At 37.1% G+C, this 15977-nt stretch overlaps 1 protein-coding gene across 3 annotated transcripts in view; it reads right to left on the reverse strand.

Moving 5' to 3' along the window:
• The window catches only part of AP3S1 (adaptor related protein complex 3 subunit sigma 1), an 88640-nt gene that overhangs the window by 14854 nt on the left and 57809 nt on the right, over positions 1–15977 (reverse strand). For all 3 annotated transcript variants that reach the window (XM_049873637.1, XM_049873639.1, XM_049873638.1), the window contains exon 4: positions 11468–11539. In XM_049873637.1, coding sequence (XP_049729594.1) covers positions 11468–11539 — 72 coding nt within the window. The remainder of the gene's footprint in view (positions 1–11467; positions 11540–15977) is intronic.

Raw genomic sequence — 15977 nt, forward strand, 5'->3', positions numbered from 1 at the left:
GGGGCTGGAAGCGGAGGATCTGACCGTGACTCCAGCGGGCCAGACCCCCCGGGGGCAATCTCCACACAGCCAGCACACATAGGCGACGCGCCCCGCAGGAATCTCAGATATAATAGTCATTCCAAGCAAGACAAGCAACTCTGGCTATATTCTGAGGTGCTACTCTCCTATCTCTCTGTTCCCTCCCCCACCCTCCCCAGGCGGCTTCATTAACATCTGAATAGCCTGAGCCAGAGGGAGAACTCTGATAGGGATCTGACTGCATTTTTTTTAGCGGATTCTCTGGAAAAACTAGTTTCCCAGTGATGGCGCGGAGACAACAATCCATATCAAACCACTTAAAGAAGCAGACCATGACAGCTTCTCCAACCCCCCAAACAAAAGAATCAAAATCTTTCCCAAATGAAGATACAATCCTGGAATTATCAGATACAGAATATAAAAAACTAATTTACAGAATGCTTAATGATATCACAAATGAAATTAGGATAACTGCAGAAAAAGCCAAGGAACACACTGATAAAACTGTTGAAGAACTCAAAAAGATTATTCAAGAACATAGTGGAAAAATTAATAAGTTGCAAGAATCCATAGAGAGACAACATGTAGAAATCCAAAAGATTAACAATAAAATAACAGAATTAGACAACGCACTAGGAAGTCAGAGGAGCAGACTCGAGCAATTAGAATGCAGACTGGGACATCTGGAGGACCAGGGAATCAACACCAACATAGCTGAAAAAAAATCAGATAAAAGAATTTAAAAAAATGAAGAAACCCTAAGAATTATGTGGGACTCTATCAAGAAGGATAACCTGCGGGTGATTGGAGTCCCAGAACAGGGAGCGGGGACAGAAAACACAGAGAAAATAGTTGAAGAACTCCTGACACAAAACTTCCCTGACATCATGAAAGACCAAAGGATATCTATCCAAGATGCTCATCGAACCCCATTTAAGACTGATACAAAAAGAAAAACACCAAGACATATTATCATCAAACTCACCAAAACCAAAGATAAACAGAAAATTTTAAAAGCAGCCAGGGAGAAAAGAAAGGTTTCCTTCAAGGGAGAATCAATAAGAATATGTTCTGACTACTCAGCAGAAACCATGCAGGCAAGAAGGGAATGGGACGACATATACAGAACACTGAAGGAGAAAAACTGCCTGCCAAGGATCATATATCCAGCAAAACTCTCTCTGAAATATGAAGGAGAAATTAAGATATTTACAGACAAACACAAGTTTAGAGAATTTGCAAAAACCAAACCAAAGCTACAAGAAATACTAAAGGATATTGTTTGGTCAGAGAACCAATAATATCAGATATCAGCACAACACAAGGTCACAAAACAGAACGTCCTGATATCAACTCAAATAGGGAAAGCACAAAAACAAATAAATTAAGATTAATTAAAAAAAAAAAATACACATAACAGGGAATCATGGAAGTCAATAGGTAAAAGATCACAATAATCAAAAAGAGGGACTAAATATAGGAGGCATTGAACTGCCATATGGAGAGTGATACAAGGCGATATAGAACAATACAAGTTAGGTTTTTACTTAGAAAAATAGAGGTAAATAATAAGGTAACCACAAAAAGGTATAACAACTCTATAACTCAAGATAAAAACCAAGAAAAACGTAACGACTCAACTAACATAAAGTCAAGCACTATGAAAATGAGGATCTCACAATTTACTAAGAAAAACACCTCAGCACAAAAAAGTATGTGGAAAAATGAAATTGTCAACAACACACATAAAAAGGCATCAAAATGACAGCACTAAAAACTTATTTATCTATAATTACGCTGAATGTAAATGGACTAAATGCACCAATAAAGAGACAGAGAGTCACAGACTGGATAAAGAAACACGATCCATCTATATGCTGCCTACAAGAGACACACCTTAGACTTAGAGACACAAACAAACTAAAACTCAAAGGATGGAAAAAAGTATATCAAGCAAACAATAAGCAAAAAAGAAGAGGAGTAGCAATATTAATTTCTGACAAAATAGACTTTAGACTTAAATCCACCACAAAGGATAAAGAAGGACACTATATAATGATAAAAGGGACAATTGATCAGGAAGACATAACTATATTAAATATTTATGCACCCAATGACAGGGCTGCAAGATACATAAATAAAATTTTAACAGAATTGAAAAGCGAGATAGATACCTCCACAATTATAGTAGGAGACTTCAACACACCACTTTCGGAGAAGGACAGGACATCCAGTAAGAAGCTCAATAGAGACACAGAAGGTCTAATTACAACAATCAACCAACTTGACCTCATTGACTTATACAGAACTCTCCACCCAACTGCTGCAAAGTATACTTTTTTTTCTAGCGCACATGGAACATTCTCTAGAATAGACCATATATTAGGTCATAAAACAAACCTTTGCAGAGTCCAAAACATCGAAATATTACAAAGCATCTTCTCAGACCACAAGGCAATAAAACTAGAGATCAATAACAGAAAAACTAGGGAAAAGAAATCAAATACTTGGAAAATGAACAATACCCTCCTGAAAAAAGACTGGGTTATAGAAGACATCAAGGAGGGAATAAGGAAATTCATAGAAAGCAAGGAGAATGAAAATACTTCCTATCAAAACCTCTGGGACACAGCAAAAGCAGTCCTCAGAGGCCAATTAATATCAATAAATGCACACATACAAAAAGAAGAAAGAGCCAAAATCAGAGAACTGTCCCGACATCTTGAACAAATAGAAAGTGAGCAACAAAAGAATCCATCAGGCACCAGAAGAAAACAAATAATAAAAATTAGAGCTGAACTAAATGAATTAGAGAACAGAAAAACAATTGAAAGAATTAACAAAGCCAAAAGCTGGTTCTTTGAAAAAATTAACAAAATTGATAAACCATTGGCTAGACTGACTAAAGAAATACAGGAAAGGAAACAAATAACCCGAATAAGAAATGAGAAGGACCACATCACAACAGAACCAAATGAAATTAAAAGAATCATTTCAGATTATTATGAAAAACTGTACTCTAACAAATTTGAAAACCTAGAAGAAATGGATAAATTCTTGGAAAAACACTACCTACCTAAACTAACACATTCAGAAGTAGAACAACTAAATAGACCCATAACAAAAAAAGAGATTGAAACGGTAATCAAAAAACTCCCAACAAAAAAAAGCCCTGGCCCGGCTTCACTGCAGAGTTCTACCAAACCTTCAGAGAAGACTTAACACCATTACTATTGAAGGTATTTCAAAGTATAGAAAAAGACGGAATACTACCCAACTCATTCTATGAAGCCACCATCTCCCTGATACCAAAACCAGGTAAAGATATTACAAAAAAAAGAAAATTATAGACCTATATCCCTCATGAACATAGATGCAAAAATCCTCAACAAAATTCTAGCCAATAGAATCCAACAACACATCAAAAAAATAATTCACCCTGATCAAGTGGGATTTATACCAGGTATGCAAGGCTGGTTTAATATGAGAAAAACCATTAATGTAATCCATCACATAAATAAAACAAAAGACAAAAACCACATGATCTTATCAATTGATGCAGAAAAGGCATTTGACAAAGTCCAACACCCATTTATGATAAAAACTCTTACCAAAATAGGAATTGAAGGAAAATTCCTCAACATAATAAAGGGCATCTATGCAAAGCCAACAGCCAACATCACTCTAAATGGAGAGAACCTGAAAGCATTTCCCTTGAGAACGGGAACCAGACAAGGATGCCCTTTATCACCGCTCTTATTCAACATCGTGTTGGAAGTCTTAGCCAGGGCAATTAGGCTAGACAAAGAAATAAAAGGTATCCGGATTGGCAAGGAAGAAGTAAAGTTACCACTATTTGCAGATGACATGATTATATACACAGAAAACCCTAAGGAATCCTCCAGAAAACTACTGAAACTAATAGAAGAGTTTGGCAGAGTCTCAGGTTATAAAATAAACATACAAAAATCACTTGGATTCCTCTACATCAACAAAAAGAACACCGAAGAGGAAATAACCAAATCAATACCATTCACAGTAGCCCCCAAGAAGATAAGATACTTAGGAATAAATCTTACCAAGGATGTAAAAGACCTATACAAAGAAAACTACAAAGCTCTACTACAAGAAATTCAAAAGGACATACTTAAGTGGAAAAACATACCCTGCTCATGGATGGGAAGACTTAACATAGTAAAAATGTCTATTCTACCAAAAGCCATCTATACATTTAACGCACTTCCAATCCAAATTCCAATGTCATATTTTAAGGGGATAGAGAAACAAATCACCAATTTCATATGGAAGGGAAAGAAGCCCCGGATAAGCAAAGCACTACTGAAAAAGAAGAAGAAAGTGGGAGGCCTCACCTTACCTGACTTCAGAACCTATTATATAGCCACAGTAGTCAAAACAGCCTGGTATTGGTACAACAACAGACACATAGACCAATGGAACAGAATTGAGAACCCAGACATAGATCCATCCACGTATGAGCAGCTGATATTTGACAAAGGACCAGTGTCAATTAACTGGAGAAAAGATAGCCTTTTTAACAAATGGTGCTGGCATAACTGGATATCCATTTGCAAAAAAATGAAACAGGACCCATACCTCACACCATGCACAAAAACTAACTCCAAGTGGATCAAAGACCTAAACATAAAGGCTAAAACGATAAAGATCATGGAAGAAAAAATTGGGACAATCCTAGGAGCCCTAATACAAGGTATAAACAGAATACAAAACATTACCAAAAATGATGAAGAGAAACCCGATAACTGGGAGCTCCTAAAAATCAAACACCTATGCTCATCTAGAGACTTCTCCAAAAGAGTAAAAAGACCACCTACAGACTGGGAAAGAATTTTCAGCTATGACATCTCCGACCAGCGCCTGATCTCTAAAATCTACATGATTCTGTCAAAACTCAACCACAAAAAGACAAATAACCCAATCAAGAAGTGGGCAAAGGATATGAACACACATTTCACTAAAGAAGATATTCAGGCAGCCAACAGATACATGAGAAAATGCTCTCGATCATTAGCCATTAGAGAAATGCAAATTAAAACTACGATGAGATTCCATCTCACACCAGCAAGGCTGGCATTAATCCAAAAAACACAAAATAATAAATGTTGGAGAGGCTGCGGAGAGATTGGAACTCTCATACACTGCTGGTGGGAATGTAAAATGGTACAACCACTTTGGAAATCTATCTGGCGTTATCTTAAACAGTTAGAAATAGAACTACCATACAACCCAGAAATCCCACTCCTAGGAATATACTCTAGAGATACAAGAGCCTTCATACAAACAGATATATGCACACCCATGTTTATTGCAGCTCTGTTTACAATAGCAAAAAGCTGGAAGCAACCAAGGTGTCCGTCAACGGATGAATGGGTAAATAAATTGTGGTATATTCACACAATGGAATACTACGCATCGATAAAGAACAGTGACGAATCTCTGAAACATTTAATAACATGGAGGAACTTGGAAGACATTATGCTGAGCGAAATTAGTCAGAGGCAAAAGGACAAATATTGTATAAGACCACTATTATAAGATCTTGAGAAATAGTAAAAACTGAGAAAAACACACACTTTTGTGGTTACGAGGGGGGGAGCGAGGGAGGGTGGGAGAGGGTTTTTTATTGATTAACCAGTAGATAAGAACCGCTTTAGGTGAAGGGAAAGACAACACTCAATAAATGGAAGGTCAGCTCAGTCGGACTGGACCAAAAGCAAAGAAGTTTCCAGGATAAAATGAATGCTTCAAAGGTCAGGGGAGCAAGTGCGGGGGTCTGGGGAACATGGTTTGCGGGGACTTCTAAGTCAATTGGCAAAATAATTCTATTATGAAATCATTCTGCATCCCACTTTGAAATGTGGCGTCTGGGGTCTTAAATGCTAACAAGCGGCCATCTAAGATGCAGCAATTGGTCTCAACCCACCTGGAGCAAAGGAAAATGAAGAACACCAAGCCCACACGACAACTAAGAGCCCAAGAGACAGAAAGGGCCACATGAACCAGAGACCTACATCATTCTGAGACCAGAGAACTAGTTGGTGCCCAGCCACAATCGATGACTGCCCTGACAGGGATCACAGCAGAGGACCCCTGAGGGAGCAGGAGATCAGTGGGATACAAACCCCAAATTCTCATAAAAAGACCAAACTTAATGGTCTGACTGAGACTGGAGGAATCCCGGCGGCCATGCTCCCCAGACCTTCAGTTGACACAGGACAGGAACCATCCCCGAAGACAACTCATCAGAAATGAAAGGGACTGGTCAGCGGGTGGGAGAGAGACGCTGATGAAGAGTGAGCTAATTATATCAGGTGGACACTTGAGATTGTGTTGGCAACTCTTGTCTGGAGGGGGGATGGGAGGATAGAGAGAGAGGGAAGCCGGCAAAATTGTCAAGAAAGGAGAGACTGAAAGGGCTGACTCAAGAGGGGGAGAGCAAGTGGGAGTAGGGAGTGAGATGTACGTAAACTTATATGTGACAGACTGATTGGATTTGTAAACGTTCACTTGAAGCTTAATAAAAGTTATTAAAAAAAAAAAATCACAGCCCAATTATAGTTCATTAAAACCTTGGGATTTTCCCCTATCCAACTGGTTAATCACGTCTCAGCTCTAAACATTGTTTCCTCACATGTACTTTTAACCACTATAATTATCCCATGAGTTTCAACCTTTTTATCAGTATCTTTTTCTTTCAATTTTATTTAAAGTATCATTCTGGATTTATTCTCATATCTTCCCAAGTAAAAACAGCAATCTTCTCCTACCCTATCCCTACCCCCAAATTAACATGCATTTAATATACTGTCTGTTATCTAACCCTAGAGACATTCCATAATCACTTTATCTATCTGTTGCCATGTTTCCAGGTGGACTTTCTTCCATCATGCCCCTCAACAGATCTCATAATTCCTTGTCTTAAGAAAAAAAAAAAAGAAAGCTGTAATATTGTTTCTCAATCAGCCCCTACTCTCTGTCAAAGATTACTCATGCCATTGAGCTCCATTATTTTCAAACCAGTAAGAAAATGGTAGCTTTCCTAGGAAATTTAAATGTGAATTTAAATAGAAATAGCATAGATTAGAAAATAAATAAAATATATTTTCTCAATATATTTCATCTTCATAACTTACTTGTTATTTGTCTTTTCCTTCCACCCGGACTCATAAAGTTTCTGGTTCTTTCTGGTTCTCAGTAATGAGAAAACTGTGTTTTACTGATTCTTTGAACCATAATTCAAAAAACACAGACATAACTCTGTAAGTTCAAAAATTAGACTACCCTAAATGTTTTTTGGTAGCATTATTCTGAAAGATAACAGAAGCTTGTGCAATCTCATCCGAACTACCTTAGAATTTAGAAATAAACATCAGAGAATAATTTTTAATGTTCCAAACAACATGGATGACAGAAGTTATACAGAAAAGACTTGATTCTAAAATATGATTAATCAATTAAAATGTATCAAAACCTTTATTATGCATAAGTTTTAGAGATACAAAGGTGACAAAGATATGCTTTTAAGGAGCTAACAACCTAGTGACATATTCTATATTTTAGTAGGTTTATATTGGTTCCCTTTCTATATCTCAAAAATGCTGTCTTGATTTCCTCTTTCATATGAAATGAGAGTTGAAAACCTATTAGGAACAGCCATACGATTAGGTAGAAATAGTGTGTAAAAACTATAAAATAAGATTCAAAATATTCTTCTAAGAGAAAAAAAAATGGACTCTGGTAATAATCACAAATTCCAGAGAATTGGTAAAAATAATTTTAAGAGAAAGAACGGCCACATTTATGGATCTGTTTACTGAAATGGAAAGATGTACTCATCTGAAATGGAAGACCTTTTGTTAAATTCCCTTTTATAGCCTGAGATCCTCTTGACACCTACCATGTAATTAACAATTTTTCCTTTCCCATGAGCAACAAATGAGACTGACAAAATGCAACTGCTGCCTATTATTCTCAAGGATTTCATTTTACTTGGATCCACAATCAACACCCATGGAAGCAGCAGTCAAGAAATCAAACGACATATTGCATTGGGGAAATCTGCTGCAAAAGACCTCTTTAAAGTGTTAAAAAAAAAAAAAAAAAAAAGGTAAAGATGTCACCTTGAAGGCTAAAGTGCACCTGACCCAAGTCATGATGTTTTCAATTGCCTCATATGCATGCTAAAGCTGGACAACGAATAAGGAAGACCGAAGAAAAATTGACACCATTGAACTATGGTGTTGGCAAAGAATACTGAATATACAAAGGACTGCCAAAAGAATGAACAAATCTGTCTCAGAAGATGTACAGCCAGAATGCTCCTTAAAAGCAAGGATGGAGAGACTACATCTCATAAACTTTGGACATTATCAGAACCAGTCCCTGGAGAAGGACATCACGCTTGGTAAAGTAGAGGGTCAGCAAAAAAGAGAAAAACCCCTCAATGAGCTGGACTGACACAGTAGCTAAAACAATGGGCTCAAGCATAACAACGATTGTGAGGATGGTGCAGGACCGAGCAGTACTTCGTTCTGTTGTACACAGGGTCGCTATTAGTCGGAACTGACTAGACTGCACCTAACAACAGCAACATTTTCAAGTATACAGTACTAAGATTTGTGTGCCGCCTTCCAAAAGATAAATCATATAAACTGTAACAAGTAAATTAGTTGGCAAAATTCCTGTGACAAGCTAGGGTGCAATTTGCATTTTTCCTGTCTTATCAATCATGAAAGCACAAAAATGGTGTCTCCCTCTGTCTGGGTCGAGTGAGGACAACCTAGTGCATAGACCTCCCAGCAAACCCACAACAGCCATGCAGTATGAGTAAGAAATAAACCAAGTTATTTGTATGTTATTGATTTTGCGCAATCATCACAACATAACTATAATAAAGAGCCTTGACTCTATTTTTGATATTTGACTGCTGACATTCTTTAAACGTCATCACTCCTTCTTCCTTTTCTGCCCCATGACATTAGCCTATGTGACTGATACAGATATTAGTACTTGAAAATTTGTAATGAGAAATTGATTAACAACCCAATAAAAGAAAATGTGACACTGGCATCTGGGTTGGGCACTAGGCCACATGGAAACTATTGTATTGGCAGCGAGGACGTTAATGATCCGTGTTTATAGTGGCAAAACATTTGATAAAACTATCATCTGTAATATTTTGAAAAGCAGATAAATTTACTTAATGAAAACTCCTTCTCTCTCTACCATGAACCGATGACAATGCTGCAGATAGTGGTAGCTTTGTTGATGTGGTTCCCAGACTGATGGCATGTAGAATATGATAAACACAAAGCATGAATGAGAAATACATTTTTCTAAGATTTTTATGTTTGTTACTACAACACAAACTAGCCCAACCTAACTGATAACAAAAGGGGCATTCCCTACAACTTACTCCTTTCATTTACCTAGTAGTGGCCCAAAAGCATGGGTGACAGTTGTGGGCAAAATGCTCTGTGTCTGCCCTTAAGACAAACTAAGCTGAGCCAGTTAGGGGATCCCTGACTGTTGGAAGGCCAAGGCTGTCTGAATGCTCAAAATAATCCCACTGTCATCAAGGGGCTGAAAGCAGGGCTAACCTCGTTTTGGACAGAGAATGTAGGAATGGACATAAATATCTCTTTGACTAGCACTAACTCTTGGTATCCTAAAACATTTATCTCATTATGTTAAAAAAATTAAAACAAGAACTTAGCCCAGAGAGAACAGATACAGCTAACTTGGCTGGTTCTAAAATAGTGATATATTATGTGAAATGAGCAGGCTATAAACCATAATACATATTGTATGATTCTATTTTTTTAATGTATTTGTTTTTGTACATATTTGTACCAAAAAAAAAAAAAATCTAGAAATATTTATATGCTCAATGTTAACCCTAGGCAATCTCTAGGACGAACATTAGGATGGTTTCCATTTATTTTTCTCATTTTTTTTAAATGAATGTTTATTATTTACAAAATACAAGTTTTAATAAAAACGTATATCACATGTGGAAGATGTAGATGAAAAAGAACTTAATTTTTTATTAAGGAAATCTTTTATTCTCTAGTAGCAAATGGAAGAACTTTACTCTTACCACAATATTTTACAATACAAACCTCAATTTTCTTTAAAAATTGTTAGAGGTGTTATATAAGCTAATGACCTTTGGGAAGTCATAAAAAAAAAAAAAAAAGAGCTGTTAAAATTTTAATCATATGCCAAAACATCATTTTGAATATCGTGAACCCTAATGCCTACAAATAACAGGAGTCTTTGAAGGTGTGAAAAAACAAGTTAATTATAGAAAATCAATAGAATACTAAAAACAGACTCTTAAAAATACCAAGTTTAAGTTCTCTTGTCCAAAATGATTTACTATATGAAATCAAATCACTTAGTAAATGAGAAATATGATCCAGAAAACTGGCTAAGAGGAACGTGTTCTTTTCATGTTCACAAGTATTTAAATGTATTTCTTACTCTATGTATCTCGATTATGATAGTGGTTATAGGACTATATACATTTGTGACAACTTAGTTAACTGTACACTTAAATCTGTTGAATTTTAATGTATGTAAATTACACTTCAATAAAGCTGGTTTTTAAAAATCACATTTTTTGATAAAATTTTCAGATTATTTTTTAGACTTTATTTAGTGGCTTAATCATTCAAAACAAGATCTATTCGATTACACAAAACAATATAAAAAATTTGCATACAGTAAAAGTAGAATCTCTTCCTCCTAAATTTGTATTACTAGCACTCAGTAACACTGCCTGACTGCCTCATTACTCTTCCTTTCTCTCACATACGGCTTTTAATCAGCCATCAAGCCCTGTCAATTCTACTTTTTTACCCTCATTGTCACTGCTTTAGCTCACTTTTTCTGAACTACTGCAACAGACTCCTAACTGAGTGCCGTCTTTAATCTTCCAACCTACCAAGTCAACCTTTATAAGGCAGGGAAAAAAAAAAAAAAGCCTGTATTTCATATCTCTGCCTATAGAGCCATCTTCGCCTTTCTGTCTGGGAAATAACTACTACCCTTTAAAATCGATTTTAAATCCAATTTCCTCCATTGGCATTACCATGAGTTAAAATCAACTTGTTAGCAACTAACAACAATAACACACAGAGGTAGGTGTTTCAGTTGTGTTCCCTTAACACTGAACATAAAATTCCCCATTAATGCCATGTATCTACCCTTAGATATGAAATCCTCTAGGTCAGGGCCTGAATCCTCTCTACCAGGCATAGTGCCTGGCTCACAGTTAAAATAATTTATAGATTGAATAATAAATAAAGGAATAAGAATAGTGTTATAAACATAAATTGACAAATAGAATTTAACATTTTTCTTAAACAAAAAGCTTAGAAGATTTGACATATAGAAATAGTACCTTGTCTACATGGAAAATTAAATCCAGTTCACAGACATTTTCAAAACACTTGTCTAATGTTTCCACGAATACCTAGGGAAAAGGTAAAAAAAAAATTAAAAAAAGGTTAAAAAGCTTTTGAGAACTGTATAAGTTCATTTAAATCTATTAGCTACAAGGCAACAAGGCAGACAACTCATAATTATGAACTAAAACTTTTCTAACTCTATTATCACATTTCCATTTTTTAAAATTAAAAACAGTATAAAGTGAAAAAGGAACAATTACAGACTATTCTTCATGGAAACTGCTTTTCGATATATAAATATGCAAAACAAAATAAACTTTGCTGAAAATAACTAAGAACAATTTGATTTATAGTGAACAGCTACTTTTTCTCTGGAGTTCTGAAGCTTGAGTAACTGAAGTCAGTCACATAGGCACTACGTACCTATGTGATTGACAACCAAAAAAACCCAAGATGCTCAGGCGAGGGTGGGCTTCCCTGGTCGCGAATACCTCGCACATGTTGTCACATATCCTTGCGGAAGGAATTAAGCACATCCCATGCAACTCCACTGGGAGGGAACATATGAAAGCTTGTACTTGGTTTTCTCCAGACTTTGCGCCTTTTCCCTCTGCTGATTTTACACTGTATTTTTTCTGTAATAAACCGTAATCGTGAGTATAACAACTTCTGAATCCTGTGACTCCTTCTAGTGAATCATCAGGTGGTCTTGAGGATGCTTAACACAGACCTTCAAAAATCAATCTTTTAAATTCTATTTTGCATGGCTGTCATTGACTTTTTATTCTATTCCTATTTCTATTCCCACTACCCTTCTCAGTAACATTCACAAATAAAGTGACCACAAAATTTTTCACTACACAGAGGCAGTATTAAGGGTAAAAGGGAGCTTGTTGTTGTTCTTAGTTGCTCTCAAGTTGATTCCGACTCATGGCTGCCCCATGTGTGCTAAAAATAACTATTCCATAAGACTTTCAAGGCTGTGGCCCTTTGAATGCAGACCGCCACACCTGTCTTCTGAGGTGCCTCTGGGTGGGTTCAAACTACCAATCTTTCAGGCTAGTAGCAGACTGCTTAATCGTTTGTGCCACCAGAAACTACTAGTAAAAGGGAGCAGCTATTAATAATTATTATGATAATAGGATGTAAAGTTATCATAATATAATAATAATCTGGAACACCAGATGTAACCCAGGATTGTCCCAGGCAAAATGAAATTTATGGCCACCCAACTCATAGGTGATCTTATGAGGCAAGAAATAGAATCTAAACAGCAGACTTATTGCTATAATTGTTCCAACCTCAAGCCAATGTACACAGATCCACAATTCAATGTTTCTTGTAGGGATAAATACAAATAAGACAGGTGAAATGATGTGAATACTAACCAACCAAAAACCAAACCCAATGCTGCAGAATCAATTCCAACTCACAGTCACCTTATAGGACAGAGTAGAACTGCCCCATATGGTTTCCAAGGCTGTAATCTTCATGGAAGCAGACTGCAACATCTTTCTCCCACTCCTGGTGGGTTTGAACCACCAACCTTTCAATCAGCAACTGAGACCTTAACCACTGTGTTACCAGGGCTTCTGGATATATAACTACATGCCTATAACCTCCATTATCTTAGGCCACAGAGAATGGCAAGCTCTCCCTGCAAAGAGCCAGGCAGATTCAAACGAGCATGACTCTATTCCCATAAAACTTCATTTACAAAAACAGGCAGCAGACTGGATTTGACCTGCAAGCTGTAGTTTGTTGACCTCTGATTCAGACCAGTCACTGGGAGAAATAACAGGAGCCCTGGTGGCACAGTGGTTAAAGCACTCGGGTGCTAAGTGAAAGGCTGGCAGGTCAAACCCACCAGCCACTCCATGGCAGAAAGATGTGGCAGTCTGCTTCCATAAAGATTACAGCCTTGGAAGCCCCATGGGGCAGTTCTACTCTTTTCTACAGGGTCACTATGGGTCGAAATCAACTCGACAGCAGCAGGTTTGCATTTTATTTTGGTAGTAAGAGGATATCCACGCCCATCAAAGGATGACTGGATAAATTATGGCATATGAACTTAACGGAATACTATGCAATGATTAAGAATGATGAATCCGTAAAACATCTCATAGCATGGAGGAATCTGGAAGTCATTATGCTGAGTGAAATTAGTCTGTTGCGAAAGGACAAATACTGTATGAGACCACTATTATAAGAACTCTAGAAAAAGTTTAAACACAGAAGAAAACATTCTTTGATGTTTACAAGGGTGGGGAGGGAGGGAGGGAGGGGCCGTTCATTAATTAGATAGTAGATAAGAACTATTTTAGGTAAAGGGAAAGACAACACACAATACAGAAGTGGTCAGCACAACTGGACTAAACCAAAAGCAAAGAAGTTTCCTGAATACAACCAAATGCTTTGAAGGCCAGAGTAGCAGGACAGGGGTTTGGGGACTATGGTTTCAGGGGACATCTAGGTCAACTGGCAAAACAAAATGTATTAAGAAAATGTTCCGCACCCCATTGTCGTATGAGGAGTCCGGGGTCTTAAACGTGAGTAAGTGGCCATCAAAGACACATCAATTGATCTCAACCCACCTGGAGCAAAGGAGAATGAAGAACACCAAAGACATATGGTAAAGATGAGCCCAAGGCACAAAAAGGGCCACGTAAACCAGAAACTACATCAGCCTGAGATGAGAAGAACTAGATGGTACCCGGCTACCACTGGATCACTGCCCTAACAGGGAACACAACAGAGAGTCCCTGATGGAGCAGGAGAACAGTGGGATGTAGATCGTAAATTCTCAGAAAAAGACCAGACTTAAATGGTCTGACTGAGACTAGTGGGACCTTGAAGGTTATGGTCCCTGGACCCTTTGTTAGCCCAAGAGTGGAACCATTCCAGAAGCCAACTCTTCAGGCAGGGATTGGCCTGGATTATAAGACAGATAATGATACTGGTGAGGAGTGAGCTTCTTAGCTCATGTAGACACGTGAGATTATGTAGGCAACTCCTGTCTGGAGCTGAGATGAGAAGGAAAAGGGGGACAGGAGCTGGGTGAATACACGGGAAATATGGGGGGAGAGTAGGAATGTGCGGTCTCATTAGCAGGAGAGCAGCTAGGAGTACACAGCAAGGTTTGTATAACTTTTTCTTTGAGAGACCAACTTGATTGTAAACTTTCAGTTAAAGCACAATTAAAAAAAAAAGAATATATCCAGTATATTCATTATAATGTAATTTATGAGAAAAAGGCAAGTTATAAAGATGTCCAAGAGTGTGGCATATAAAGGTCAGCCTCAGATAAGTTTTTAGCTTGCTTTAATTTTGTGGGAAGTAGAAAATAATTATAGGGTATCCAGCTACAACCAACTTTCTCTACTTCTCCTCAAGGCGTTGATGACATGGTCCCTAAAATGACTTTACTCATTCTATTTCTAACTAATTCAGATATGTTTTCCTTCTCAATACAACAGTTTCTTGTTATGAGGACTGAATGGAATGATACTGCTTAAACACAGAGTAAGCACTTAACAAAGATCAACATCTTGGAGAAAGTAAGAACGAGAGTGAAAAGGAGAAATCTTTTCCCACTAAGAAAGAAAAAAAAAATTATTTTTGAAAGGGTATCTTATCTCGATACCTTTATAAAATCATAATTTAAAAAGTTATGGGAGATAAAGTCATTTAAGTTCTATCTCTTTTTAAGTAAACTTTGACTGAATTATAATATGTATAAGATGTACAATTGTAATGCACAGCCTAATGAATTTTCACAAACTAAACGTATCTGTTCAACCAGCACCCAAGCCAAGTTTTCAAACGTTACTAGCACTGTGGCAGCCTTGCTCATGCTCCGTCACAATCACTAGCACCGTCGAAGGTAACCACTACCCCATTTTCTAAAACTAGAGATACATTTTACCTATTTCTGAACTACAGATGATCCTCAATGTTCACAGATTCCATATTTACAAATTCATCTACTTGCTAAAATGCACCTGTAACCCCAAAATCAATATTCATGGTGCTTTCACGGTCATTTGCAGAAATGCACAGAGCAGCAAAAAATTTAAATTACCCAACATGCACATTCCCAACTGAGGTTGAAAAAAACCAGCACTCTGCCTGCTTGTTTTAGCTCTCATACTATGTCCTTTTCGTAGACTAAATGGTGCCACGTTTTTCACATTTCTGTGCTTTTTGTTGGTGACTTCGCTGTTTAAAATGCTCCCAAGTGTAATGCTGAAGTGCTGTTAAGAGTTTCCAAGTGCAAGAAGGCTGTGATGTGCCTTACAGAAAAAATATATATATTAAATAAGCTTCATTCAGGCATGAGTTACGCTCTTGGCCACAAGATCAATGTAATTGAATCAACAATATATATTAAAATGTTTTTAAACAGAAACACACATAAAACAAGGTTACATATTGATTGGTTGATGAAAATGTGCACAACGGCTCACAGGAACCTAATTATGTATTTCCTCTAGAACAGTATTT

The sequence above is a fragment of the Elephas maximus genome, chromosome 2 (assembly GCF_024166365.1).
Source record: "Elephas maximus indicus isolate mEleMax1 chromosome 2, mEleMax1 primary haplotype, whole genome shotgun sequence".
Taxonomy (NCBI): domain Eukaryota; kingdom Metazoa; phylum Chordata; class Mammalia; order Proboscidea; family Elephantidae; genus Elephas; species Elephas maximus.